Below are 23,831 nucleotides of genomic sequence, written 5' to 3'. Positions count from 1 at the left end.
GTCCCACCCTCATATTTTGTTTGGGGAGAGGTTGGGGGGACGCGATGTTTATTTGGAGGAGGGGTGCAGAGCTGAGTTCTAGCTGTGAAGCAGGACTTGCATTGGGTTCAAGAGAGTCCATAGGTGTCTGGGAATGACTGGCCATTATCCATGGAGCTGCCTACGGGCCTGCGGTGTCTTTATCTGACCCGAGGGTGTCTTTATTTGGGTGCAGGAAAGAACTGCGGAGAAATTGGGAATCCGGGACCCCTCGGGATTCAGGACCATGCTGTGGCTTTTGTATGTGAGGGTTACTGTGACCTCTGCTGAGTCTGGAGGTGGGAGTCCAACAGGGGGTTCCCTTTGGTATCAGGGTGGAGTTGATTTTGGGTTACCTGGTCTGTTGTGGAGTATATGTTTTTTATGGGTTGAGTTAGTAGGATGGTTCTGGGCACTGGGGGCTGCACTCAGAAGGCCTGAGCCTGAGCTCCAGTGGTACGTTTGAGGCAGGGAGCTGATTTTGAAGCTGTGTTAGTTTTGGGGACCCTGACCCCCATAATCTGGAGATTGTCATCTTGGAATGTCAGGACAACCTGCTAGGCGTGCTTCGGGAGGTCGATGAGGGTTTTGTGTTGCGGATCGATAGTCATTGGTGTGTATGGACAATCTGATTTCAAGTAGAGTAGTCATGCTGATTTGGGGGTACAGTCTGTTTTGGGAAGCCATGTACGTTTCAAGGCTGGGGTTAGATTTGGGGGAACATGAAATTCAATCTGACGTTTTTTGTTAGCTTGAGGTGGAACGTAATAGGAAGCTGGGAGCGGGTTTGAAGGCCTTGTGTGTGATTGTGGGTCATTGAGGGGAAACGGACCTTGGTACTTGAATGTTGTGGAAACTTACTTTGAAGGCAGAGTGGCCTGTGTATACATAGATAGCCACGAAGCTTTTCCCAGGGGGAGAAACAAGGTGAGGGCGCAGGGTAGGAGACTAAAGTTTTGGGGTGTCATTATTTGGGGGTGTTTTGTCACTTTTTGGATGTATTTGATGAAGCCGAGGGATGGGTTGTAAGGTGAGCCTGATTTGGGGGTTCACTTAATTTGGAGCATGAAGCTGGTTTGGGATGTCCTTTGCTTATAGCTAGCTCCCTCTCACCCCAGATTCTAGAAGTCTCTTTCTTTACTGAACCCCCAATTATGCCCAGGACTTGAAGGGAGAAATTTGGAAAGGTAGTTGGTAGTGTATCTCCTCTTATTTCTATGTGACCTGGATAGATCTGACGGAGAGAAGGCAGTTTCAGACTCTGAACCCCAATTTCTTAAGGGAGCACACCTCACTTTCTGGGAAGATGGGGGGGGATGGGGTAGCCCGTGGTAACGGGAACACCCCTGACTAGGATAGTGCTGTTGGAACTTTGGCAAGGAGAGGTGGTGGAGGGGGTGCAAGGAGGTGATTCTTGTACCCTGTGTTTCCAGGATGAGAGCCCCAAACAGAAAGCAGACGGAGGACTGGGAATGTGGGTGAGGTGGGTGGGGGGAGGGGTGCCCCACGGCAGTAGGGGCGAGGGGGTAAGCCAGGCCAGCTCTGCACGCCTGGGTCCCTGCTCTCTCCGGCTCTCCTCCCCTCCCTCCCTCCCACCGCCCACCCCCCCAACCCAAGGCAAAAAACCTGCCTGTGCAACAGCAATGGCAGATTCCAATCCTCCAGGCTTTCCTTAAACCACCACGGAGACCAGCCAGGGGGGAGGGGAGGGGAGGATCGGGCTTTCCTGCTTCCCTAAGACTGGGGCTATGAGCTTGACCTCCTGGCCCTTGGCCCTTCGAGGAGTGCCCCCCGGTCTGGAAGCCAGGTTTCCTGGACCCTCGCCCCCGAGCGGGGGGGCCTGGAGAGACGGGGAGGAGGAAGGAGGGAGTGACTTCCAAAATTGGCATCGGGACAGAGCAGGGCTGGCGGGAGGCAGGTGAAAGACGGAATTTTCCTGAAAAAACGGGGGTATCTGAGGACCCCAAATTTGGGGTGCTAGTCCAGGACCGTCCTGCCAACATCCTAGATTTTTTTGGGATTTTTTGGGGCCCCCGGGACCCCTCTAGATGGGGTGAGGAATGTAGTGTTGGGGGAATCTGACTGGGGCATTGCAGCTGCCTCTCCCGCCGAGTTGGAGACGGATGGGCTGGGACGGGTTTGGGGGGGTGTCCCCAATTCTGACTGGGAATGGAGGAACCCCCTTCTGAGCTCTCTTATGGGGGTCCCCCCTCCCTAGGGCACTCCCCACTCCCTGAGCCAGCCGAAAGGAAGGAGGCCAGCGATGCGACTGGGGCGGCTCCTTTCTCCTGCACCCCAAATGTGAGGGATGCACCCCAAATTTTGCTCCCTTCAAAATAGGGGACCAGGATCTCAGGGGAGAGTAGCTGAGGTAAGTGGGGAGGAAAGTGTCCCCTGTTTTCAGGAGAGACGTGGCGGTTGGGGGGGAGGCTTGGAGGTGCGTGCTGGGGTGGGGTTGGGCTTTGTCAGTCTTGGAACTGGGGGGATGATCGGAGAGGCTTTCCCTTATGCCCCGAACCGCAGTCCCCCAGATAGAAACCAAAGGCTAAGATCAGAAGCCCCCCCAACGTCCCCAGCCGTTAGCACAGTGTTTCATCTCTGTCTCACCCCCACAAAGGCTCTGCCGAGATTGGGAGCTGGGGGCAGCTGCTGAGTTTGGGGGGGCCGTGGAGGTTGGAGTCAGGAGCAGAAGGCCTTGGCAGGCTTTGGGGCAGGACAGACAGGGGTTTCGAGGGAGGGGGTCCGGCGTCCCCTGGGGCCTGAAAAGACTGCTTACACCCACCATCTTAGATCTTTCTGATTGCTAAGAGTTTTGGGGGGTGTGTCGGCGGGGGGGTGGTACAGGGCGGCATGGGAGGTAGGAGGAAAACTTTTGGTTTGCAGAAGGTGTTATTTTGATTTGTGGAAGGAATTTTGGCCCTTGGAGTTTGCTTTCTGTGGGGTGCTTTTAAAAATCATGTCCTGGTCAGGAGGGAAAGGCTGAGGGAAGGCCTAGGGTGGGGGTGGGGAGAGCCATGTTTGTCTCAGCTTAAACGTGGCTTTCTGGGGTGGGCCCGCCTTCCTGGGCCTGGTGGATGGGCTGATGGGGGTTGTCATGGGGGGTCGGGTGTGGGCCCTGGGGGGCAGTGGGGAGTGGGAACAGTGCTGGGGGTTGAGTACCTGGCCCCCAGGTCCAGACAGCCCTCTTCCTGGGCCCTGCTGCTCCCCTTTCCCCCTGGCCTCCATTTCCTGCCTTTGGCCTCCATCTTGTGGCAGGCCCAGGGCCCAGGGCGACTTCCGGCCCCCCTCTCCCCACCATGTTCCGGCCCCACCACCTCTGGACTGCCAACTCCCAACCCTGCTGTCCTTGGCCTTCTGTCTCTCCTTGCTTTCTCTTGGGTTCTGACCCAGGGAGGGGAGGAACGGACACAGGAAGCCTTGGGTCCTTGCCCTTGCTGAGTCGGGAGGCAGTGTGTGGCCCCCCCAGTCATCCCGTTTCCTCTGCCTCTGACCCCACCCGAGGGGTCCCCTGAGCAGAGTTGCTACGGAGGGAAGGTGGTTCCAGTCGTATCCCATGGCGGGCTCAGCCCTTAGGCCCCTCTCCCTCCTGTGGCCTGCCAGCTCCTCACCCCGGTTCCTCATTGCCCCCGCAACCCTTCTTGGGGCCGTGTATGCCTTCTGAGCCTTCTCTAGGTCCCCGCTCCTGGTGGTGGGGGTCTTCACGGCACCATCTTGTGCTCCCTTCCTCTCAAGCCACCCCAGTCCTGCTCCCGCCCCAGCAGCACACTGTGGTTTGCACGGCTCTGTGGCCACGTCCAAACCACACTGTGGTGTTAGAGCGAGGGTGGGGGAGGCACCGCCGAGGCCTGGCCCCGGGAGGCCACCCTGGAGAAGCGACACAGAAAACATCTGGGCCTTCTTGTGAGCTGGGGGGCGGGGGGGGGTGGTCCTGGGAGCACTGGAAATGGCCCCTCTCAACTCCCCGGGACGGCCTCAGGAATACGGACTGCCAGAGGTCCTGGGATTAGGCTCGGCCTCCGGAGAGTGGACTGGAGTCTTTGTTGCCCACACCCAGCTCCCCTGGCTCTAGCAGCACAGAAATATTGGCACTGGGCACAGAGTCTGCCAATATGGGCTGTGCTGCTCCAGGCAGGGTGGTAGACCTGCGGGGAGGGGCCGAGCCCCGGGGCCTCAGGAGGGAGGCCTTCGCCCACCGTGCCCCAATCACGTGACGCTGCAGGCACCAGGTGGAGAGGGCAATCTTTATTGTTTTCTGTATAAAAAAGTCCATCAGGTGGAGGTCAGAGGGGTTTGGGGGCAGATGCGCGTACAGGAACGGCGTGGCCGGCGTGGCCCCAGCAGCCTTGTGACTGTCCCTCTCGTGCAGGCTTGCTCAGAGTCCCGGGCGATCCACAGGTCCAGGGGGAACAGTGAGAGGGGTCAGAGGTGGGAGGCTCAGCGAGAGAGTAAAGGAGGGTCAGCAGAGGTCACGAGAAGGCCAGAATCCAGGGTCAGGCTGTCTGGAACAGGAAGCAAAATGGGCCGAGATGGAGCGAGCCCCAAGTACGCTTCCAAGACACCCCCCACCCCAGCACCTGCTTCCAAGACCACTCCCACCTCCCCTGAGCCCCCGGCTCCTTGCTGACCCAATGCCCTGCACAGGGTACCAGGGAACCTGCTCTTCCCAAGCCTCTGTACCGGGGGAGGGGGCTCCTGCGGAGACCATCCCCCACGCCTCCAGCTGGTGTGGGAGTGGGAGGAGGAGGACTCCTACCCTGGTCGAAGTTGAGTTTCTTGGCTGGAGGAGTTTCTCCTAGCCCTTCAATATCCACCAGGTCGCTGTTGGCATCCGAGTCATTCAAAGCACTGAGTGTCACATCTGGGGAGCGGGGGCGGGGGGCGCGGCATAAGCTAGGTTCTAGGTTCTGCGACTGTCCCCCAGCTCTCCCTCCCTCGGCCACCTGACCCACTCTCAGGGAACCCTGACAGGGAAAGGGAAAGAGATGGGTCCTTCTCTGACCCACCCGATTCTCTCCCTGAACCTCAGACAGGACCTTGATCTCCCAGGTAGCCACTCGGCAGCCCTCACCGGCCTTCTGTTTCTTTACGGGGGGCCCCCCGGCCTCAGGGACACTGGAGCTGCTTGGCAGAGGGGCAGCTGGAGGAGGTGACAGGACACCGGAGGGCACCTTCTTGGGTCCTTTCTTGGGTGACTCAGCTGGAAGAGGGATGCCGGAGTCTTCGTAAACCTTGCGCTTCACAGTGGCCTTTATTTGGGCCCTGAAGAGAAGAGAGAGCAGGTTAGGGAGTCATCAGAGTGCGGGAGGGAAGAAGGGAGGGGAAGGGCAGGGCTAACGGGCCATTGTGAAGGAATACTGGGGAGCCCTTCGTGAGCACCAAGGTTAGGGCGCCAGCCATTGGTAGGGTTCTCGTGTTCTCCTGAAGCTTCGCACACACTCAGGGCAGATGGGATGTGAAGAGTGGACTACCTCAACCGTGCAGTGGGGAAGGCCCGCTTCCTACTTCTCTTGTGGGACAGATGTGGGGGCACGCAAGGCTACCAGGTGAGCTCTGGTGACCCGCAGGCAGACCGAGACTTAGGAGTAGACCCCAATCAGTTAGTTCAGTGTTACAGCACCCCCAGAAACACCGCAGCAGCAGCTCGAAGGAGCTGTGTAAACCGCCAGGGGACTCTCATCACCAAACTCGGCTGCTGGGCATCTCAAGGCAACCCGAAATAAAACTCTCGTAAGGTCCTGGTTAGGACAGCATTTCAGTAACTTCTGACCCACTCTTTTATTCTCAGTCCTCTAGCTCTTGCTAACACAACTAGCATCGAGGCAGGAAAGGCCGTTGAGTTGGAAGGGGGTTCTCAGGATGATGGACCACGGGTGTGCAGGAAGACGGTGCCCACCCCCCTTCCTCTGCCGGCCACCCTCCCTCACACTGTCCGTTCCTTGATGACACAGCTGATGTGATTAAGATCGTCCCCAAACCGCTTCACGGCAGCCCTCAGCATCTCTATCTCCGTCTCCGTCCACTTGGCACTGTCAGGGGGGAGAGGGGGACAGGAAAGTGGGAAGAGGGGGGTGTGCAGCCAGCCCACAGGCAGTGCATTCCACAGCCGCCAGCCTCCTCCCTCCAGTCCCTGGGGTCCCTTCCGTGGGTCCCTAAAGAGGGTTTCCTCCCCCTTAAGCCCTGTGGGCATCCTGAGGACCGCAACCACACCTGTCCCGACAGCCACGATCGAAGGAAAGCCTGCCTGTGCCTGAGCCCCGGGCGGCCGCGGCCGTGAGGGGTCCCCTGGAAGCAACCCTACCCGCGGGGCTCTCAGAACCGCGATCGCGGCGAGCGGCGCTCAGGTCAGCCCGCAGGGCCCGGGTCGGGAGCCGCAGGCTGCGGGGGCACCCGCCGTGCCTTCCGCGACCCGCGCGTCTCCGCGCCCGCTCAGCGCGGCGCCCGGCGCAGGGCACTCCGCCACCTGTCCCTGCCCAGAGCGTCCGCGCCAGTGGCCGAGTCGGCGCGCCCGCCCGGCTCACGTACCCCGCGGGGGAAGAGTCGGCCACGGGATGCAGCTGCATCGTCAGCTCCCCGAGCTTCGTGAAGGCGGCGCCCGCCGCCGAGAAGATCTCTCCGACCTGGGGGCGGGGCGGCGTCACGGGGGGCCGCGCACACCCCGCGCCGTCCCGCCCGGAGCCCCTGGCCCCACCCCAGCGCGGCTCCCGCCTGGCCCCCGCCCCCCGCCCCCCGCCCCCCGCCCCGGGCGGAAGAGCCGGCGCCGCCGGCAGGGGGATGGGGCCGCCCGCCCGCGGCCGCCAGGGAGCGCTCTCCGCGAGCGAGGCCGAACCTTGGTGGACGCTGACGTCATGGCCCCGCGCGCCTCCCCACGGAGGAGACGCCGCCGCCGCCACCGCCGAGCCGGGGACCACGGAGCCGGGCGACCGAGCCGCTGGGGCCCCCCGCGCAGGAAGTCCCGCCCCTCCCCGCGGCCGATTGGCTCCCCGGCGGCCGCTCCCCGCCTTGCCCGCCGCGGTGGCTCCGGCGGCGCCCGCCGAGCGAGGCCCGAGGGCCGGACGCCGCCTCACTTCCGGCCCGGCTTCCCTCCACTTCCGCCGGCGGGTCGGCTCGCGGCGCACGGCAGCCCTCCCGCCCCCGCCCGCCCCGGTGCCCGCCGCGGCCCCAAGCACAGACACACGGCTCAGCAGGACAGTTCCGCTTTATTGTGGAGGAACCGGGGACGGCCGACCCCAGCCTCCCCGCGCGGGGCCAGGACGCCGGCCAGCGAGGGCTTCAGTTCCGCCGGGGGCGCCGGCATGGGGGCGGAGGTGGGGGCACGAGCCCCTGGAGAGAGTCTTTAAATAGAGGGGGGCGGACGGGGGGCCGGCGGAGCGCTAGCGCACCATGTACTCCTTGCGCTTGTTGAGCCGGACTTGGCAGAAAGAGAACCCTCCGAGCAGGAGGTAGAGGCCCGCGGCGATGAAGCAGTTGTAGCTGACTCGCTCGTACAGGTCATATATCTTCTGGGGGTCCTTCCTGCGGCGGGCATGGGGTACACAAGGGTCAGCAGCACTCGTGGCGGCCGGCCTTTCCCGGGCGCCGGGCTCCGCCTAAGCGCTTTTACTCGCGTTACTCAAGCTTCCTCCAACCCTCCGGGGCGAGTTCCAGGATCGCGTGCCCCGGGCGGGAGGGGGGCTGCGGGGGCTGACTCCGAGCGCGCTAAGAGGAAAAGCTCGGCGCACTCAGTTCTCCAGCCTCGCCACCAGCAGCTCCCGCCTACGACTCGGGGCCTCGGCCACCTCCCCCTGCCCCCGGCTCGCCTCTGCCACCTGACTACTTACTCAAAATCTTTCTCGGTGAAAGGGACGTCCTCGATCAGCACGGCCGAATGGACATTGAAAAAGATTCCGAGCATGATCTGCAAAAAGGCAGCGAACGGGTTCCCTGAACCCCAGCCCCCAACCTGGTCGCTCTCCAAGCTCCTCCCACTTCTAATGTTGCCACAACGCCCGGGTCTGGGAGCCACCGGAACGCGCTGGGACTGGGGTGGCCGCTACGGGGCTCGGACTCCGTCACCAGGACTGGGGCAGTGCAAGGGCAGAACAGTGAGCAAGCCAGACTGTCCTCCTCTCCAGAGGCGGCGTTGTCATGGGACAGGGAGGAGGGGGTCGTGGATTCACGTACTATTTCTTCCCAGAGCGGGGCGGGTCACCCCGGGGAAACAAGGCCGCGGCTGCCCATTCGAGAAGCAGCGCCCCCCATTCCCGCTGCCCTCCGCTCAGCGCAGGCATCTCTCAAGGGCCCAGCTCCTCTCCCTCTTACCTCGAGGGCTCCCCCGACCCCCGCCCCGCTCGAGTTCCCCATTTCTCTCTCTCAGCTGTCTCCTTCTCCAGCGGCGCATCGACCACCCCCTCCGGCCTGCCTGCTGCCTTCTAAGGCCCGGAGTCCCCCAGCCTTCCAGCCCTCCAACACCGGGGCCCCTCGGGCCCTGTCCGGCCGTCGCCGGGCGGTCCCTCACCAACATGATCACCCCCCAGGCGCTGAGGACGATGCCGCAGGCGGCCAGCTTGGGCCCACAGCACAGAAGCGACGCCATGAAGAAGGGGGTCGGGGTTCGTCTAGCTGCGGGCGGAGCGGGAAGGCGGCGAGAGGAAGGCCGGGACGCGCCCGGGAAGAGCGAGCTGGACCCGGAGGCTTGCGCCGCGGCGGACGGGCAGCCGGGAGCGCCGCCAAGGGGGCGTGGCCTCAGGCCCCAACCATCGCGCCGGGGGGGCCGCGGGGGATCGCGGGGCGCCTCCGGGCCCTCCCTGATCTCCGGCAGGGAAAGGCGGTGTGTGAGGCCGAAGCAGCCCCTCAGAAGCCCCTTAGGACCCTTGTAGCCGGGGTGCGGTGTTGCAGCAGCAACGCCTCCCGTTTCTGGTCCCCCCCCTTTCAGGCTGGAATGGGAGGACCCGGCGTGCCACGTGACCAACCAGGCAAGTCACGTGATGAGGAGCCCGCAGGCGCCGGGCGTGGGGAGGGAGGGGCTCGTCGGCCTGGTTACCCTGGCTATGGGCTGCTGGGTGCGGAGGCTTGCAGCTCGCGGGGTTTGCCCGCAGATGGCTTAGTTTCGGGTGCTGGCCTGGACGGGGTCGTGGTAAGTGAGACACGGAGACTGACAGCGAGAAAGAACTCCCCTGTCTCTTGTCTTCTCACCCTGCCTTGGCGCAGAGCTGTTCCGACAGGGAGCGGGGGTTAGGAGCCCCTTCCCGAGGACCGCTGTGGCCAGGACGTCTTCAAGTGGCTGCGGGTCCCTCGCCCCAGGGGTGCCCCATGAAGTGCCATTTTGTTCCCGAGCACAGAATGCTGCATGGTCTTGGAGGCCGAGTCCAGAAGAATGCGGGCGCTCGGAAGAGTGCGGGGGGAGCAGAGACAGAGAACAAGTGGTGATGGAGAGCGGTCCTGCCGGTCGTGTTGGACAGAGGAGAGAGGACGCAACGGTGTCGCTTTGCCTCCCCGTGTACACCAAGGAGACCGACCCTAGGTCCTTTGGATAAGGGAGGGTACACAGTTTTTTAAAAACATGAATAGGTCACCCTCTGGGGGGGAAAAGTTTGTATGCTTCAGCAGTGAGAGGCAGCTTTGTGATGGTCATTTAGGGAAATCGGGTGTTGAAAGAATTCAGTTCTGCACTGAGCTGTCTGTACACGTTCTAGTGAGGACAGCGATTGCAGCATAATCGAGAGGGGTCATTTGGATTCCAAGACCCCAGAATCACACAAAGACACACTGGTCAGCAATGGATATGACTCGAACATTTTTTCCCGTTTATTTTATGCTTATTGTTCTTAAACAGCTTGTGACAGAAAACTCGGACCCAGGGAAACACATACAGACTCGGGAATACTATTGCAGGGGCTGGGAAAGGGGCCCTGGGACAGGAATCTCAGGTCTCCTTAGCTCGAGGCTGCCGGGGGAGGGGAGGGAGCCATCCAGGGATGGCAGGTTTTTGTTCTCCCCAGGAACACCATTCTTACTGGAGGACTTTTGGGGTAGGTGCCTGAAGAGGGGGAACAGGGTGGAGGGAACATTGCCAAAGCACAGAGTCCTGAAGTTTTAGGTTGGCCGCCGGTGTAGGGGATCTAGCTCCTGGGAAAGGAGAATTAGTTGAGGTAGTTGATTTATGCAGGAAATCTTCCCCATCCGCCCTCAGAGCATCCTCTGGCTGTTTGGCAAGTAGGGTCAGTGCCTCAGGCTAATGCGGGGTTACCCGGTGAGAGGATGGCCCCTGAAGGTCAGATCCAACCCACAGCCTGTGCCTGTCCATCTGGCAAAGCACAGATCCTCTTTGCATATTTAAACGGTGGACCCAACCAAAGGAAGAAGAGAATTTTGTGACATATTTCACTGTTCTTAAGTAATTTTTTATGGGAACACGGTCATGCTCCTTAACTTCCACATCATCTGGCGGCTGCTTCTGTGCTCTGTCGGGAAAGCTAAGGAATTAGGACAGAGATGATGCAGCCTCACAAATCCTAAAATATTTATCATCTGGCCTTTATGGAAAAGGTTTGCTGCCCTCCCTGGGCAGGGTGGATAACAACGTTGGGGATTTGGTTGGGGGAGAAAATAGAGCTTTAGCTGCAGAGACTCTGGAAACCATGACATTCAAACTGGAAACAGTCCTGGAGCTGATCTGAAGTCTTGGAGGTGGGGATGCCACAGGCCTCAGATAGTGACGCTGTTCTCTATGCGGCTGGGTTTCAGGTAGTCATATGGCAGGTCGAGTCGCGTATTCCGGGCCGTGATCTCTCTTTCTAGGTTTTCCAAATCTGTTTGGAATTGGTTTAATACCGCCTTGGCCTTGGGACTTGAGAAATACTTTTCTTTGTGATGCCCCAGAGGCACCTAGGAAAGGACAAAGGATGCATCAGTTTCTAGTCCAGAGGCAGAAGCACGGAGGGCCTAGCCCCTGTTCCGATGTTTCCCTTCCAACTGTCATTTCCCTTTCCCCAGAGCCCCCTCTTACCATGTCTGGCTGGCGGCGACCCAGATGCCACGTGATGGTCATTTGAAGACAGGCCTGTCGGATATCAGGTAGTGAAGCCATCACCGTGGCCATCGTTATTTCTTCCTTGGAGGTGGGCGGGGGCATCCGCATTGTGCATGGGGCGTTAGGGACCCAGGCATACCAGTCCAGCTGGGGGAAGAAACTGCAACCCTAGGATCCTGAGACTTATGCTTTGAACCCCTGTCTCTCCCTTAGGAATCCCAAGGTCCAGATGCCTGCCTTCAGGGACCTGGGCTTTCGGCTCTCATACCTGGCCCTGGTTGATGGCCCCGTGCTGAGCAGTGCATGTGAAGACACACATGGTAAGGAAATGGCAGAGTTGCTTCTGGGACTGGAAGGAGACGGGGAAACCTGCCAGAGAGGAACAGGATTGAGGGGCTCCAGTGCGAGAGGAGAGAAATGCAGGTGATCGTCTTGGAGGTGTCTACATCAGTCGCGCTCAAACTGCGTGGGTCGATTTACGTATGGCTTTTTTTATAGTGGGTACAGACATGTATTTGCTCCTTTGTATGGTTTTCTTCATGTTTTCTCTTTTCTAGTTCACTTTACTGTCAGAATATAGCATACAATGCATACGGCACACAGGACGGGGTAAATAGACTCTTTACATCATTGGGAAGGCTTCCAGTCAACAGTAGACTCTTAGTAGTTAAGTTTTTCGGGAGTCGAAAGTTATAGGCAGATTTTTGACTGCTTGGCATGTGCGGGGGAGGGTCAGCGCCCCTAACCCCCCCACCCCATCCCACACTGTTTGAGGGTCCACTGTATTTTGGCTTTGATGGGTGTCTATTCACTTATTTATTCAAATACATTGGCATTAGACCTGAGTTTCACTTCAGGTTCAAGCAATATAATCTGGGTGTCTTAGGCTGATTACTTAATCTCTCTGAATTTCCATTTTTTCGCTTATAAAATGTGGGTGATAACATATTGAAATCACCTTGTACGTGACAAAGGCTCGGTAAATAACGATTATTGTTATTATAGAATTATTATGGGATTGTTATTATCGGGGGCTAAAAAGCACTGAGTGGTTGAATATCTTCTGCCTCAAAAAGTGGTTAGGAATTTAGGAACGTTTCCTCCTGTTCCCCAATAGAGGATTGTGAATGCCCGAGTTATAAAGGGAGGAACAGAAGAAGTTGTGTATTTACAGTGTCACAGCCAAGAGAGGCTTTCCACAAAGGTTATCTCAGGCCACTGATTCTACAGTGGAGATGGTGACTTAGAGCCACTAAGCCTCTGAGTTAAGTGGAACAAATATAATCACTCCCTTTCTATCAATTTTAAAAAAATCAAAGACCAGAGAGAGAGAACTATTTGTCAGGATCATATGGTCCGGAAAAGGCAGAGGCTGACCTTGAACTCGGGTTCCTGACTGCTACTCAAGCTGTTTTTAATTTTAGCACATTTCCTCTAAAAAGGCTGTTGGGAAAATTAGGCTAAGTGCGGGATGAGAACCCGAGGTGAGCGGAGGAAGAGAGGATGAGAGGCAGTTGGTGGAGATTAAAGCTGACATGTGAATATTTATTTTTGTTTTCCCAACGTAAAGAGTGGTTGGGGAGAAGCTGAGCGGGGAGAGAGGGGGAAGGGTCTTCTGGGGGCCTGGGGGATCTGAGAGACAGTTCTGAGGTGTCCAAGAAAAGTTTGGGCCCGGAAGGGTGAATGCAGGTGTTGGTTTATCATTGGCCGCATTCCTGGGGCCTGGCTCTCCCCAGTAAACATCTGGAGTTGTCTCACAGAGCCAGAGGTGCTGGCATGTACCCCAAGAATGATCTTAAGCAGCCCCCGTAGGCCCATGTGTGTTAGACGGGGGGTGGGGGGGATGAACCTAGCAAGAGCTTGAGAAAGGCTGTTCCTTCCCCAGAGGTTAAAACGCAGGTAGGGGTGTCCCAGGTCTAGCCGGATCTTACCCGAGGGGAGGGGGAACTGGACTGGCCCCGGAAATGTGGCCCCAAGGGGCCACGCGCAGGGTCCCAGTTGGCGCGAACCTGTACAGTACTAACCTGGGGTGGGACGGGATGGGACCAGGGCATGTGGGGCATGCGCTGTGCACCCTGGACATGTGTGTGTGCTGGGCAGTGGCGGGTGGGAGAGTCAGGGAGGGAAAGCAGCGTGGGACATCATGGGCCTTGCTGGAAGCTCTTCCCATGTATCTCTGTCCTCAAGTGAGAAAACAGACAACCAGGAGGAGAACAGGGGTCCCAGCAGGGCCTGGGCAGATCCCGCCCTGGCTGCGGTTCTGGTCTTATGGCTCCCCATGCTTGGGCCCCACGATGTGCCTGGGGCTTGGGGATGGCAGCAGAGGGTGATGGCCAGGATCTCTGAGGAGGACAGCCCCTGGTTGTCTAGAAGTGGCTTGAGTCTTAGCAGGTGGGAATGGGATTGAGATGCTACGCACGTGGCTGGAAGCGAGGTGGGATGCGGGGTTGGGGTCCTGAACCCAGAGGGGCAGAGCGGCCCAAGGGCCCCAGTCCCTGGGGAAGGGTCCTACCTCGGTCCTGGGCCTGGCACAGCCCCACCTCGGTGATTTCCCGACACCAGGCCTGCAGCTCCGGGTCCCCTCTCACAATGTCGTCCCTGTGGTAGAAGAGGCGGACGATGCCTTCCACGTATCTGCCCCGGGGGAGAAGGGAGGTGAGCTTCCCGCGAGAAGAGCCTCGACTGCTTTTGTGGCCTGGGCCCAGGTGACTCCCGCTGTGTCCGGGGACAGATTTTACTAGACTCGTCTTTGCGGACATCCCTTAGCTCTTTCTAAACATGGGTTTAGAAAGGAAGGAAACATTATAAGGCCTTGTTTTATGAATTTTGGCCGCATGGCTGAAAGGTGTTCTTCCTGACAAACTCCGCTGACCGCAGCCAGGCCCTGGGACCCTGTGGTTTAGCCATCGGCGGCTTCCCCTCCCCGTACTTCCTGTCTCGGTCTCCCCGGCTTCAGACCCTCCCTGCTGCCTCCTGACTCTTCCTTCTCGGCCGAGGACTGAGTTCCTGCCCCTCCTGTCAGGCCCTTCTTGCTTCCACATGGAGTTTGGGCCCATGCTGACGTCAGGTGGGAGCCCCGTTCTCCCCCTCCCTGGCCCCACTCCCACCGTCACCCACCGGGCGATGATCCCCCAGAGCCGTAAAGCGTCATGGGCATAGAGGGCACTTGGGATTCCCAGCAGGCCCCGGTCAGCCAGGTCGTCAGGGGGACAGAGGGAGCAGTAGGTCAGCTGAGCCATGGCCCGACGCAGCAAGTGCACGTGGCCCCCGCCACCCGTGCTCACCGCCTGCGATGCCAGAGAGGGCAGAGAGGGGAGGCCCTGAGCAACAGGATGGAGCCAAGCAAGGGGCTCCGAGGTGGGGTTGCTCATTGACGGACATGGGGGGAAGGGACACTCCCCAGGGTTGGTCTGGGATCCTGAAAGTGGCAGGAGGTCACAGAGAGCTGGGTGACAAGTGGCCCCACCCCCTCAAGGCCCTGTTACCTCCTCACCTTATCAAATATCCCTCCTTCTGAGATGAGCTGGGATCTGGCCCGGGTGTTGATCTCCAAGGTATAGCGGATGTGTGGGATCAGGAGCTGGGGTGGAGGGGGTGGGGGTGGTTATGGAGGCCACGCAGGGTCCTGCCTCACGGGGCATGGGGCCCAGCCTCGTGGCCTCTCCCTGCTGGAGGCTCTCCTCACTGCCCTGCCTGCCCCGCAGGTCTGGTTTTCTGCTGCTCCCCTCACTCCCCTCGCTCCCTCTCCTGCTCTCTCTGCCCCCTGCTGCCCATCATGCTGTACTAAAGCACTCGCTTCTGTGCTCGTCCAGGGTCACGGGCCCTCTGAGTGTTGATCTGTGTCGGTTCCCATCCTGTGGACTGCGGGTGATGACGGGGCCTCCCTTCTCGGGGGCTGCAGCGCTCCAGCCGTCGGGCCCCCATGGAGCCGCTGGTGCTGGAGCCGTTGCCGTTTGTCTCTGTTCCCACCTTGACTGCTGGTGTCAAGAACCAGCCCCTGTGATGGACTTTATGTTTCTGTCCTTCATGTCCTCACAGCTGAAGCTGTCTTCTGGCTGCTTCCCTGTCAGGGGCTGCAGTGCGAGGCCCCTTTTCGGGGTGGGTGCCGTGAGCCACTTACGGGGTGGGGGGCACTGAGCCTCCTGCTGACCCCGCAGGGGGCCTGACATCAGACCCTTGCCACCCCGAGCTGGGTGGTCAGATCCCTCTGTTGTATAGCTTTAGCAAACACTCGTGCTAGCTATGGAAGAAGGCTGTCTGGTCCTCGCAGGAATGCCTTTGACCCCCGACTGTCTTGTCTTATTTGCACCCAGCGTATGTGCGGCCGTCATGCGGTGCTGCTGTCTGTCACACCTGTGGGTGCCGCGCTCAGGGAACGACCCAAGCGGGGCCTCCAGGGTCAAGATGTGAAGGCAGTTCGCACTGGCCCGAAACTTTCCAGAAAGTTCCTGAGAGACGCCGAGTGTCCTAGAAAGCCCAGAGTCCACGGGAGCTACCTGAGGACAAGCAGCCCCTAATGACAGGAGTGGTCCTTGCAAGAACGAAGGACTTTCGTAGCTTTTAGCCAGTGTCATGCGGCTGTGTTCTGTTGTTCCGTCCTTTCACAACCCCGCCGTGGTGCTCAGGATTCTGAATCAGGAGGTCAGGATTCTGGATGCACACCCCAGCATCTGAGGCCAGAGCCAGCCTACGCATGGAATCTTTGTGAGCAAGCAGACTTTGCTCCCCTAGCCGTCTGCCCTGGGACAAGGCTGACATAGGTGGAGACAGGGCTGACTTCGTGATGTGGGAGCGTGAGCCCGAATAGAAGCCTGACCTGTTCCCGAAGACCAGAAGATTGCGATGTAGGAGCACCCTGAGAGCCATAAATCCATCTGATCTGTGCTACCCTAGACCCAGAGGGGCCATGGCTACTGGTGGCCAGGCTTGGGGGCGGGGGTGCCGGGAAGCCCCCAGCTGAAACCCCGCGGCTGGAACTCGTGTGCATATCTTGCCAACATTTCCGCTCCTGGCACCTAAAATGGAAGCCCTGCTCTTTGCTTCCAGACTGGCTCTCCCTCCGAGTGGGTTGTTTCTGGCAATTATCCCTGGATTTGTCCCTTCTCGGCCATGTCCCTGTGCAAGATGTTGAGGACATTTTTATGCAACCATGAGTCTTATTTTGTTGCCTTCTGTTTAGCAATGGATACTGAGCTCACTCTTTTATCAGATTTCAGTATTTCTAGGTTTTTACCACACCCCCAGCTTGTGGGTTGCTGGATGCTGCGACAGCACGGTCCTCTGGCCTTTCTTTCTCTGGTGTGGTGCCCAGGCGCACTGTGGCTCCCCACCCCCAGCCAAGTCCTTGGTTTCTTTTTATTTTTCTTCCAGATCATCATCTTTCCAATGTGTGTCTTTTTCCACCTGCCTCCTGGGCATTGCCTTCTGATCTGTTCCTACTTAGCAAACTCCTTGGCTGGGGTAGAACATTCTCCCATCAGTTCTCTGGTGTCTGTGGGCTGTCTCTTGTAATTTTTAGTTCCAGATACCGGTCTCTGGATGGTCTCATGGGCGTCACGTGTCCTTCTGGCTGCACAGAGAGGCTCCTAAGGCAGGAACAAGGCTGCTGTTTTCCTAACAACACTCCTGCTAGAATATAGGCCCATTGCTGGGTCGGCAGCTCTCTGAGCATTTCAGGGGGCTCCTTCAGTAAGATGTCCTCAAGGAACCCTAAATGATGCAACTGAAAGGGGATTTGGGGGTAGGTGGTCTTCCAGTTCGTCTCCCCTCTTGCTCTCACAAACTGACAAACATTTTTGTGGTCGCCATGTCGTTGGCTCTTGGGCTGTTTCCTGTCCCTGGGGTCTGAACTGGGACACAGAGGATAGAGCGTAGCATGTACCTTGAATACAGGGTGCAGCCCCGGGAGGTGCCTCATGGTGGCCACAGCGATGACCTCGGCCACCAGGTGAGTGTTGAGGAGGTGGTACTGGAGCTGGTGGAGCTGGAAGTCGGAATTTCGGACCCAGGTCTTTGCCAGGAGCCAGGCGAGTGGGGGATCTGAGGGCAGGAACAGCGGCGGGGTCGGGGATCTGGGGCTGGGGGGCTGGATCTGTAAACAGGAAATCAAGCCCATTACGGAGACTTTGCTTTGCTTTGGTGGGTGGGTGGGGGGGGTCAGTGGGAATGGCGGGGGAGTGAGGAAGACGGTTGCTCCCCGGGGGTTACAATCCAGGGGGAGGGCTGAGGCCATCTCTGCCCTGCCTCTCGCTGGCGGTGTTGCCACACCAGTGCCCGGCTGGAGGGGGTGAAGGCAGGAGTGTCAAAGCAGGGGCTGCAGGGAGGAGATGCTGCGGAGGGCTGGCCAGTGGGAAAGGAAGCCGGACAGGTGAGACAGCGGACAGTACTTGTAGCTGTTGAGAACCGCGGGAGAAAGGGTGTTCGTCCGATGGTGAGTGGAGTCAGAAAGGCTCCAGGGGGATTAGGGTGTTTCTCAAAGTATGTTCCCAAACCAGCATCACTCAGGGGCTTGTTATAAATATACACACTCCGTCCCTAGCCCAGACCTACGGAATCAGGAAGTCCGGCAGTAGGCCCCAGCCGCATACGCTAATGGGTCCGCCAGTGACTGCGATGCCCTCTAAAGTCTGAGAACCAGCGGGTCCAGGGTGAGTATCCAAAAGGCCATTGTGACTCTTGAGCAGAATAAGAACTTCCAGTTGGGTGAGTCAGGGGAAAGCAGACTGCAGGCAAACGGAGTGACAGGAGACAGGTCTCACTGTGTGAGGAGAAGCGTTTGGGAGCCAAGGAGTGGGGGCTGCATCCCCAGGAGCGGAGGTTGGGGCCAACAGAGAGTGGTGCGGGGAGGGGCGCGCCCAGGGCACCTCACCTGGATGGCCACAGGCAGCAGCTTCCCATCGGGTTCCATCTTCAGCAGGACGAGAGGGGCGGCCACGTACTGCTTCTCACCCCGGATCACGTTGGCTGGAATTCCATCCAGCAGGATGAAGTCGGCCTCAAACAGGGAACCATTCTGGGGAGAGGAGGAAGGTGCTGTGGTTTGAGTGGAAATCACACTTCCAGGGCCAGGACCAAGGGGGATACGTTGATGTAGCTTCTGGCCGCCATCCCGTGTCGGTACCAGCATCCTGTTGGCGGGACTGGAGCATCTGGGCCAGTGCCTCTTGGTTTATAGATGTGAATGGACAAACAGTGCCCCGTGTGTGGGAGCAGTCCCGGGGTCAGGACCCGGCCTGTGCACAGTGCTGACCGTGGTGCAGGTGCTGGAAGCCGTCCTTCGGCCACACTGGCCGGCTCCCTCTCCATCACCCCTCCGTGGCTGCTCCCTGTGTTTGCCACTAGCGACCCCCAGGCTCAGCAAACTGAGCTCTTTCCCCATGTGTCCAAACTTCTGCTCTGCTGCCAGCCACCCCCAGGGCCCCTAGTGTCTACTGTCGCAGAATCCAGCACACACCCGCGCATGCCCATGCACGCTCACACCCAGCTCCTCTCCTCTGAACCCAGCTCTCTTCCAAGAGACCTCCCCGCTCTCACCTCCAGCAGCGCCTCCTTCACCTTCCCTCCAACGCCTGAGTCGCTGGGTCGGGAGTCTGGACAGCAGCCAGCGAATTTCCTTGTCCCTGTTACCATCGCTGGCCCCACCTGTGCCCTGGGAACCCATGCCATTGCCCTCCACCCTCGGAGCACCTCAGTTTCCCCTGCACGCTTTGTCACCTGTAGGTTTTTCCAGCACGGGACTCTGCACCCAGGCGGGGTGGGTGCCCACAGCCTCCCTCCCCCTGACGGTGCCTCCCCCCCCCCCCCCCCCGCTAGGGGAACCAGCAGGATGGGAGGCAGTACCTGGAGTTCGCTCTCCAACTGGGCCCCCAGGGCCTCGAGCCCTGGGGGCAGCACCAGCCGGGAGGGCAGGGAGGCAGAGCGTCTCAGCAGCATGGGGTTGGCCCCATTGAGGAACTGGTAGCCGAAAAGCTCGTCATCCTGCCAGCACTGGTGAACCTTCTCTGTGGGGTCAGGTGGGGGGGAGGAGGAGGTGCTTATCACAGCCCAGAGGTCCCTCTCCCCCAGGCCCTACCCCAGTGGTCCCGGCACACAACTACCCCGTCTCCAGCCCCTGGCTTTTCATTCTGGAGGCCTCTGTGAGATGTTCAGGTCTCCTAAGGGAAGGGGTCATGGGGGACTCTGGGGTGTGGTGGTCGGGTCATCCAAAGGGGCCCTCAGAGTCTATAAGGATCATCTTGGGGAACCACTGACCAGCCAGGGCGCTCTTCTGGCCCCAGAAGATCTGATCAAAATCCTCCAGGCGGTTCCAGGGGCTCAGGAGGGTGTAAACACGTTTGAGGACCATCTCCAGCGCCCTAAACAAGCGTGGGGACGTGAACCCATCGCCGAGCTCTCGGCCCCTCCCTCGTCGCCCCCGTTGCTGGGTCTCCTGGCCCTCTTCCTCTCTGAGCCCCAGGCTTTTCCTCACCCTGCCTTCAGCGCCCACTCGAAGTCTAGCCTCTTGTCCTCGTGGAACCTCATGTTCGGAGGCAGATCGTCTTGACACCCGGCTGCTATCGTCAGGGGTAGCCCCTCCTTCCAGGTGTCCCAGCTAGGAGATGGGGCCCAGGCTTCAGGGAGGGTGTGTAGGTCAGTGATGGAGGCAGGGCCAGGGAAGAGGGGACCTTTGGGGGGCTCGTGGGCCAGTGCTTACCAGTACAGCTTTTGTCTTTCCTTCAGTTCTTTCTCTCGATGCTTCTGGAACACGTCCAGGGCATTGTCTCCTGGCAGGCGTGCTGGGGGGTCGGGCATTAAGATGATTGACCGCACGGGTCTGTGCGGCCCTGTGCTCTCCCCTGCATGTCCCCTTTCTTCCTCGATTTGTCTATCCCTCCCGGATCCTAATCATCTCTACCTATGGTCGGATTCATACCCTTCATCAGGCTGAGATGGGACCACACCTGTTTCTACCACGTACCGCCTGGCTCGATTTCATGTTTCCAGCCTCACCTGTCGCACTTTCCACTGTCCTTGAAGGCTGCTGTGCAGCAGCTGTGCCGGCTGTCTTTCCCAGGGTTGCCCTCCTTAGACTTCCCACCACAGACCTTGCTGACTTGCTCCTGCTCTCTGGGCCCATCCCTTCCTGTGTCAAAGCCGTATCTTCCACGTTTCCATCCTTACTGTCCTTGCCCTCCTGTGTCTCCTGATTCATCTCCTGTTTCCAACACTAACAATTTCCTATGGTCCCTGCCCCGCTGTCGCGATGCTCCCTGTCCCTCACAGTCTCCTCTCATGCTTCCCCAACCACACCTGCTCTGGGCTCACGGCTCAGAGCATTTATCTTCTTGCCTTAGCTGCCACCTGCCCAGGGGTCCCTGTCTCCTTCTGCACCTGCCGCCATTCCAGCCACCCCCCCCCCCCATTAGTCTGGCCACACACGGATCTCCTTTCCACTCTGCTCTCCTGTTTTCCGTTACTGCTCCGACCCCAGGCCCGCCCCCTTCTTGGAAGAGGGCGTCTCCAGATCACGACCTTCCCTTCCAGCCTCCCTGGCTGCCCTTCATTCTGGCTGTAACTTCCGAACTGAGGGACGTTGCCCTGACCCCTGTCTTGTCTCCACCTCCTGTGCCCACCACCCACTGTGCCCAGCTCGGAGGGCCACTTCACCTGCATTCCTGCCCGTCCGCCCCCCAAGCCCTCACCGGTGCCCTCTGGCAGACTCAGCACGCCCTGGCCCTGCACCCAGCGGTAGCAGGGGAAGGCGGCCTCCTCGCAGGCTCCCGGGCCCTGAACCGTGATGAGGTCGCAGAACCACGCGTCGTCCACCAGGGAGTGGTGTTTGCACAACTTCACAAACTGTAGGGGCCCCAAGTCCTTGGGGATGTCGCGATCAAACTCCTCCTCCTGTGGGGACCACAGCCCACGACACTGAGCACCAGGGGCCCCGGAGAGGCCGTTTTGGTGTGCGTGAGCCTCCGCTGCCGAAGGCCTTTAGAGACAACACCTGTTCCCTGCTCCAGACACCTGCGCCCCAGGGTCCGACGTCACCGACCTCGGTCCGTCCCTGAGCTGTCCCCGCGCGGCGCTCTCTGAGCAGCCTCTGACCAGACCGCTCGTCCCGCATCGACCTTGGCCCTGGGGTTACTTGGGGAAGCCGTGGAGGCTGCGAGGACCCTGGCGGAAGGGAGGAGGAACTCGAGTCCAGCCCGGGCCCTGGCTCCGGATCTTCTCCTTGCCCCGGCAAGTCCTCTCCCACGCGCTCCGGCTGTCCTTCGTCCGCCCCCTCCCGCCCCGCCCCGCGACCCCGCCACCCCACCCTCGCGGTCCCAGGCCGGGCCAAGGTCGGGGGTCCCCTTCCCCGTCCGCTGACCTGGCCCCGCGCCGGCCGCAGCCGCAGCTGCAGCTCCGCCTCCCCGCGCGTCCCGACCAGCCACAGCTGCACGCGGTTGTGAGACCCGGAGAAGAGCCAGGCCCCGGTGGCCACGCGGATGCGGTAGCGGCCCATGGCGCCCCCGGCAGTTCGGGCGCGGAGCCGGGTCCTACGCGCTGGTGGGGATTGCCCGGGGCCGCCGGCGGCTGTCGAGGCGCCTCCGGGGTGTCGTGGGCCTTTAAAGATGCTCTGCGTGCCCGCCCTCCTCACGCCCTTTCCCCGCCCTGGACTAGCCCGAACCTGCGGCGGCAGCGGGGCTGCGGGGCAGGGCCCGGCTCCGGGTGGGGCGTCGCTGCCGGAAGATAAAGGGGTCTGGGCCTGGGCGGGGCCGAGAGGATGGAGGCGCCCTGCCCGCACTTAGGGGCGGGGGTCGCCGGTCGCGGTGGCCCCGGTGTATTGGGAGCGAGGCTGAGGATCCTGGCCTCTGGGGAGGCGGGAGGAAGAGAGGGTGAGTGGGTCTTCCAAAGTGGGAGGAAGTCTCCCCTTCTCCGGGCTGGCATCTGGGGAAGGCTGCCCTGGAAGGCCGTGCTGGGCTCCCGCAGACCCACCCGCAACCCGCCCCTCCCCACCAAGACCTCCGGTCCCTGATTTCTACCTCACCGGAGCCCAGCCCTGCAGGAAATGACCAGGGGCTCCCTAGAGCCTGGAAAAGTAGCAGCTCAGGGACTTGCTCCCCTCTGTCCCGCAGCCCAGTTTCGCACATCCTAGATACACCAGAAACAGAAAGGCCTGACAGGTAGGGCAGTCAAAGCTCCTTTTGTCCCACGTTTAGTGGGTGCAGAAAATATTAGGGACTCAGGTGTGCCTGCCGTACGGAGTCAGGTAGGAACCCAGCATACAAGGGTGATTCTCATGACCTTTGTCCTTGCTAGGTGAATGCAGCCCCGTGCCCTGCGGTTTGAGATTAATTTGTCTCACTGACCCTGATGAGTTCTTCCCCTACCCAAATTGTTTTCTCCTGAAAAATTATATGTAAACGGCTTTCACTGGGCCTTAAATCCCACTTCTTTCATCAGCCTCCTTGTCCTTATCTCTCCCCTCCCTCCAGATATTTCCTGTGGGACTCTAAGGGCAGGAAACTGGGGGCCAGTGCTGGTTAGGGACTTTGTAAGCTCTGGGAGGCCGATTCGGGACTCAGGCTTTGTCACGCTCACCCCTGCCCAGGCATCTGAGGAAGCCTCCGGCAGGTCCCTGTCTAGGCCCTGCTCCAGGTCCCTTAGAAACATTTGGTTCCCAGGTTATGCCTGGTGATGCTAGGGCAGGGCAAGTTAAAGCTTCTTTTTTGAGCCTGACCCTCAAAATGATATGGCATGGTGGTTACTGGGGATAAGAGGGCTTCTAGGCCCGCGGACAGCCTCCCAACCTCACAGAAGTGTCTGGTCCTTACCAGGCTGCCATTCCCTTTCTTACTCCCAGGCTGACCCCTCCCTTCATCATCTGTGTTCAGAACTGGGTGTGTGCCAGTTCTTGCAGTTTTGGGGGCTCACCCAGTAAAATGGCTCACATTGTCTCCTATGTAGTAGATGTATCTGACCTTTCCCACACAGACCCCAAAAGGTTGCTTTTGCCTATAGGAGAGGCTGTTTGATTTTGCCAAATCAGTTCACCCCTGAACCTGCTTCCCCGCTGTTTCGTGACACCTTTTCTGCCCTGTCTAGCGCATAGCAGGGTCACATGGCAGAGGGGGAAGGAATAATCGAGAATCATCCTAGTTAATGCATATGCGAAGTGTTAGTATGTTTAAAACACTTAGCTGAAGCCAGTGTGTTTTATCTGCAATTATGCTGTTATTTACTCATGGGAAACAATTTCCACTTGAATGTCTGCGTCCCTTCTAGAAATTCCTCTGCCCTACCACCACGCAGTTTCTCCAGGTCCCTCCAGAGACCCCAGACTCCCACTAGGGGTCATACTCCTCTAGAACCTTCCTCCCACTTCTTTTCTTTTTCCTTTTTAAGCACTTGCGTTATGTTGGGGGAATACAATTCCTGGCCCCGAAAACAAAGGTAGCAGAGAAAACCAGTTTTCTTTCTGAAGAAGCATTAAACCAGTATAGGATGTGCCTCCCAGGTAACCCACAATGAGACCACAAAGACAGAAAGACACCTTCCCCCTTCCCTCTGGACAGGCAGGTGCAGCCCATTCCACCCCCTCAAGATAGCCAGGAACCAGCCCTCAAGGCAGAGGCTTGATGGCACCTTTTGCACCGTTCATCCTGCCATCACCTGGTAATGGATGACCATCCATGTGATTGCTAGCTTGATCGTGAGAAGCACAGAGTTCTTGTATCTTTTTTAAAAGATTTTATTTATTTATTTGACAGAGATCACAAGTAGGCAGAGAGGCAGGCAGAGGGAGAGGGGGAAGCAGGCTCCCTGCTGAGCAGAGAGCCTGATG

At 59.3% G+C, this 23,831-nt stretch overlaps 3 protein-coding genes and 1 long non-coding RNA gene across 15 annotated transcripts in view; 1 reads left to right on the top strand and 3 right to left on the bottom strand.

The window, feature by feature from the left end:
* Window positions 1–4,245: 4,245 nt before the first annotated feature.
* Window positions 4,246–7,078, bottom strand: BACC1 (BPTF associated chromatin complex component 1). 6 transcript variants are annotated; one of them, XM_082707915.1, is made up of 6 exons: window positions 6,845–7,078; window positions 6,541–6,635; window positions 5,943–6,044; window positions 5,087–5,277; window positions 4,772–4,876; window positions 4,246–4,517 (listed from the first exon to the last, which is right to left on the bottom strand). In XM_082707915.1, exons 1-6 carry the CDS (start codon window positions 6,863–6,865, stop codon window positions 4,453–4,455), a joined length of 579 nt encoding a protein of 192 aa, XP_082564041.1. In that variant the 5' UTR covers window positions 6,866–7,078; the 3' UTR covers window positions 4,246–4,452. The 6 variants fall into 6 exon arrangements, with proteins under 6 accessions (XP_082564041.1, XP_082564036.1, XP_082564037.1 ...); XM_082707910.1 differs by having other exon boundaries at window positions 4,246–4,513; window positions 6,845–7,004; XM_082707911.1 differs by lacking the exon at window positions 5,943–6,044 and having other exon boundaries at window positions 6,845–7,025.
* Window positions 7,079–7,195: 117 nt separating this feature from the next.
* RNASEK (ribonuclease K) lies at window positions 7,196–8,942 on the bottom strand. Its single transcript, XM_082707916.1, has 3 exons — window positions 8,513–8,942; window positions 7,836–7,912; window positions 7,196–7,530 (listed from the first exon to the last, which is right to left on the bottom strand). Exons 1-3 carry the CDS (start codon window positions 8,588–8,590, stop codon window positions 7,389–7,391), a joined length of 297 nt encoding a protein of 98 aa, XP_082564042.1. The 5' UTR covers window positions 8,591–8,942; the 3' UTR covers window positions 7,196–7,388.
* A 15-nt stretch (window positions 8,943–8,957) lies between these two features.
* LOC309851955 overlaps window positions 8,958–23,831 on the top strand; it is a 54,367-nt gene continuing 39,493 nt past the window's right edge. The window contains exons 1-5 of one of the 6 annotated variants that reach the window (XR_014305014.1): window positions 8,981–9,130; window positions 10,990–11,070; window positions 11,240–11,449; window positions 13,589–13,731; window positions 15,340–16,173. This is a non-coding gene — a long non-coding RNA (uncharacterized lncRNA). Of the gene's footprint in view, window positions 9,131–10,989; window positions 11,071–11,239; window positions 11,450–13,588; window positions 13,732–15,339; window positions 16,174–23,831 lie in introns of those variants that run through there. The other 5 variants (XR_014305012.1, XR_014305013.1, XR_014305010.1 and 2 more) reach the window with 5 other exon arrangements.
* Window positions 10,376–23,732, bottom strand: ALOX12 (arachidonate 12-lipoxygenase, 12S type). Of its 2 annotated transcripts, XM_082707909.1 has the most exons (14): window positions 21,375–23,732; window positions 20,707–20,908; window positions 19,719–19,800; window positions 19,494–19,616; window positions 19,277–19,380; window positions 18,866–19,026; window positions 17,895–18,038; window positions 16,908–17,117; window positions 14,520–14,606; window positions 14,144–14,313; window positions 13,539–13,660; window positions 11,295–11,395; window positions 11,003–11,173; window positions 10,376–10,881 (listed from the first exon to the last, which is right to left on the bottom strand). In XM_082707909.1, exons 1-14 carry the CDS (start codon window positions 21,507–21,509, stop codon window positions 10,702–10,704), a joined length of 1,992 nt encoding a protein of 663 aa, XP_082564035.1. In that variant the 5' UTR covers window positions 21,510–23,732; the 3' UTR covers window positions 10,376–10,701. The 2 variants fall into 2 exon arrangements, with proteins under 2 accessions (XP_082564035.1, XP_082564034.1); XM_082707908.1 differs by lacking the exon at window positions 10,376–10,881 and having other exon boundaries at window positions 11,003–11,186; window positions 21,375–23,731.

The sequence above is a fragment of the Mustela nivalis genome (assembly GCF_964662115.1).
Source record: "Mustela nivalis genome assembly, chromosome: 17".
Classification (NCBI taxonomy): domain Eukaryota; kingdom Metazoa; phylum Chordata; class Mammalia; order Carnivora; family Mustelidae; genus Mustela; species Mustela nivalis.
This window is presented reverse-complemented; position numbering and strand designations above follow the sequence as displayed.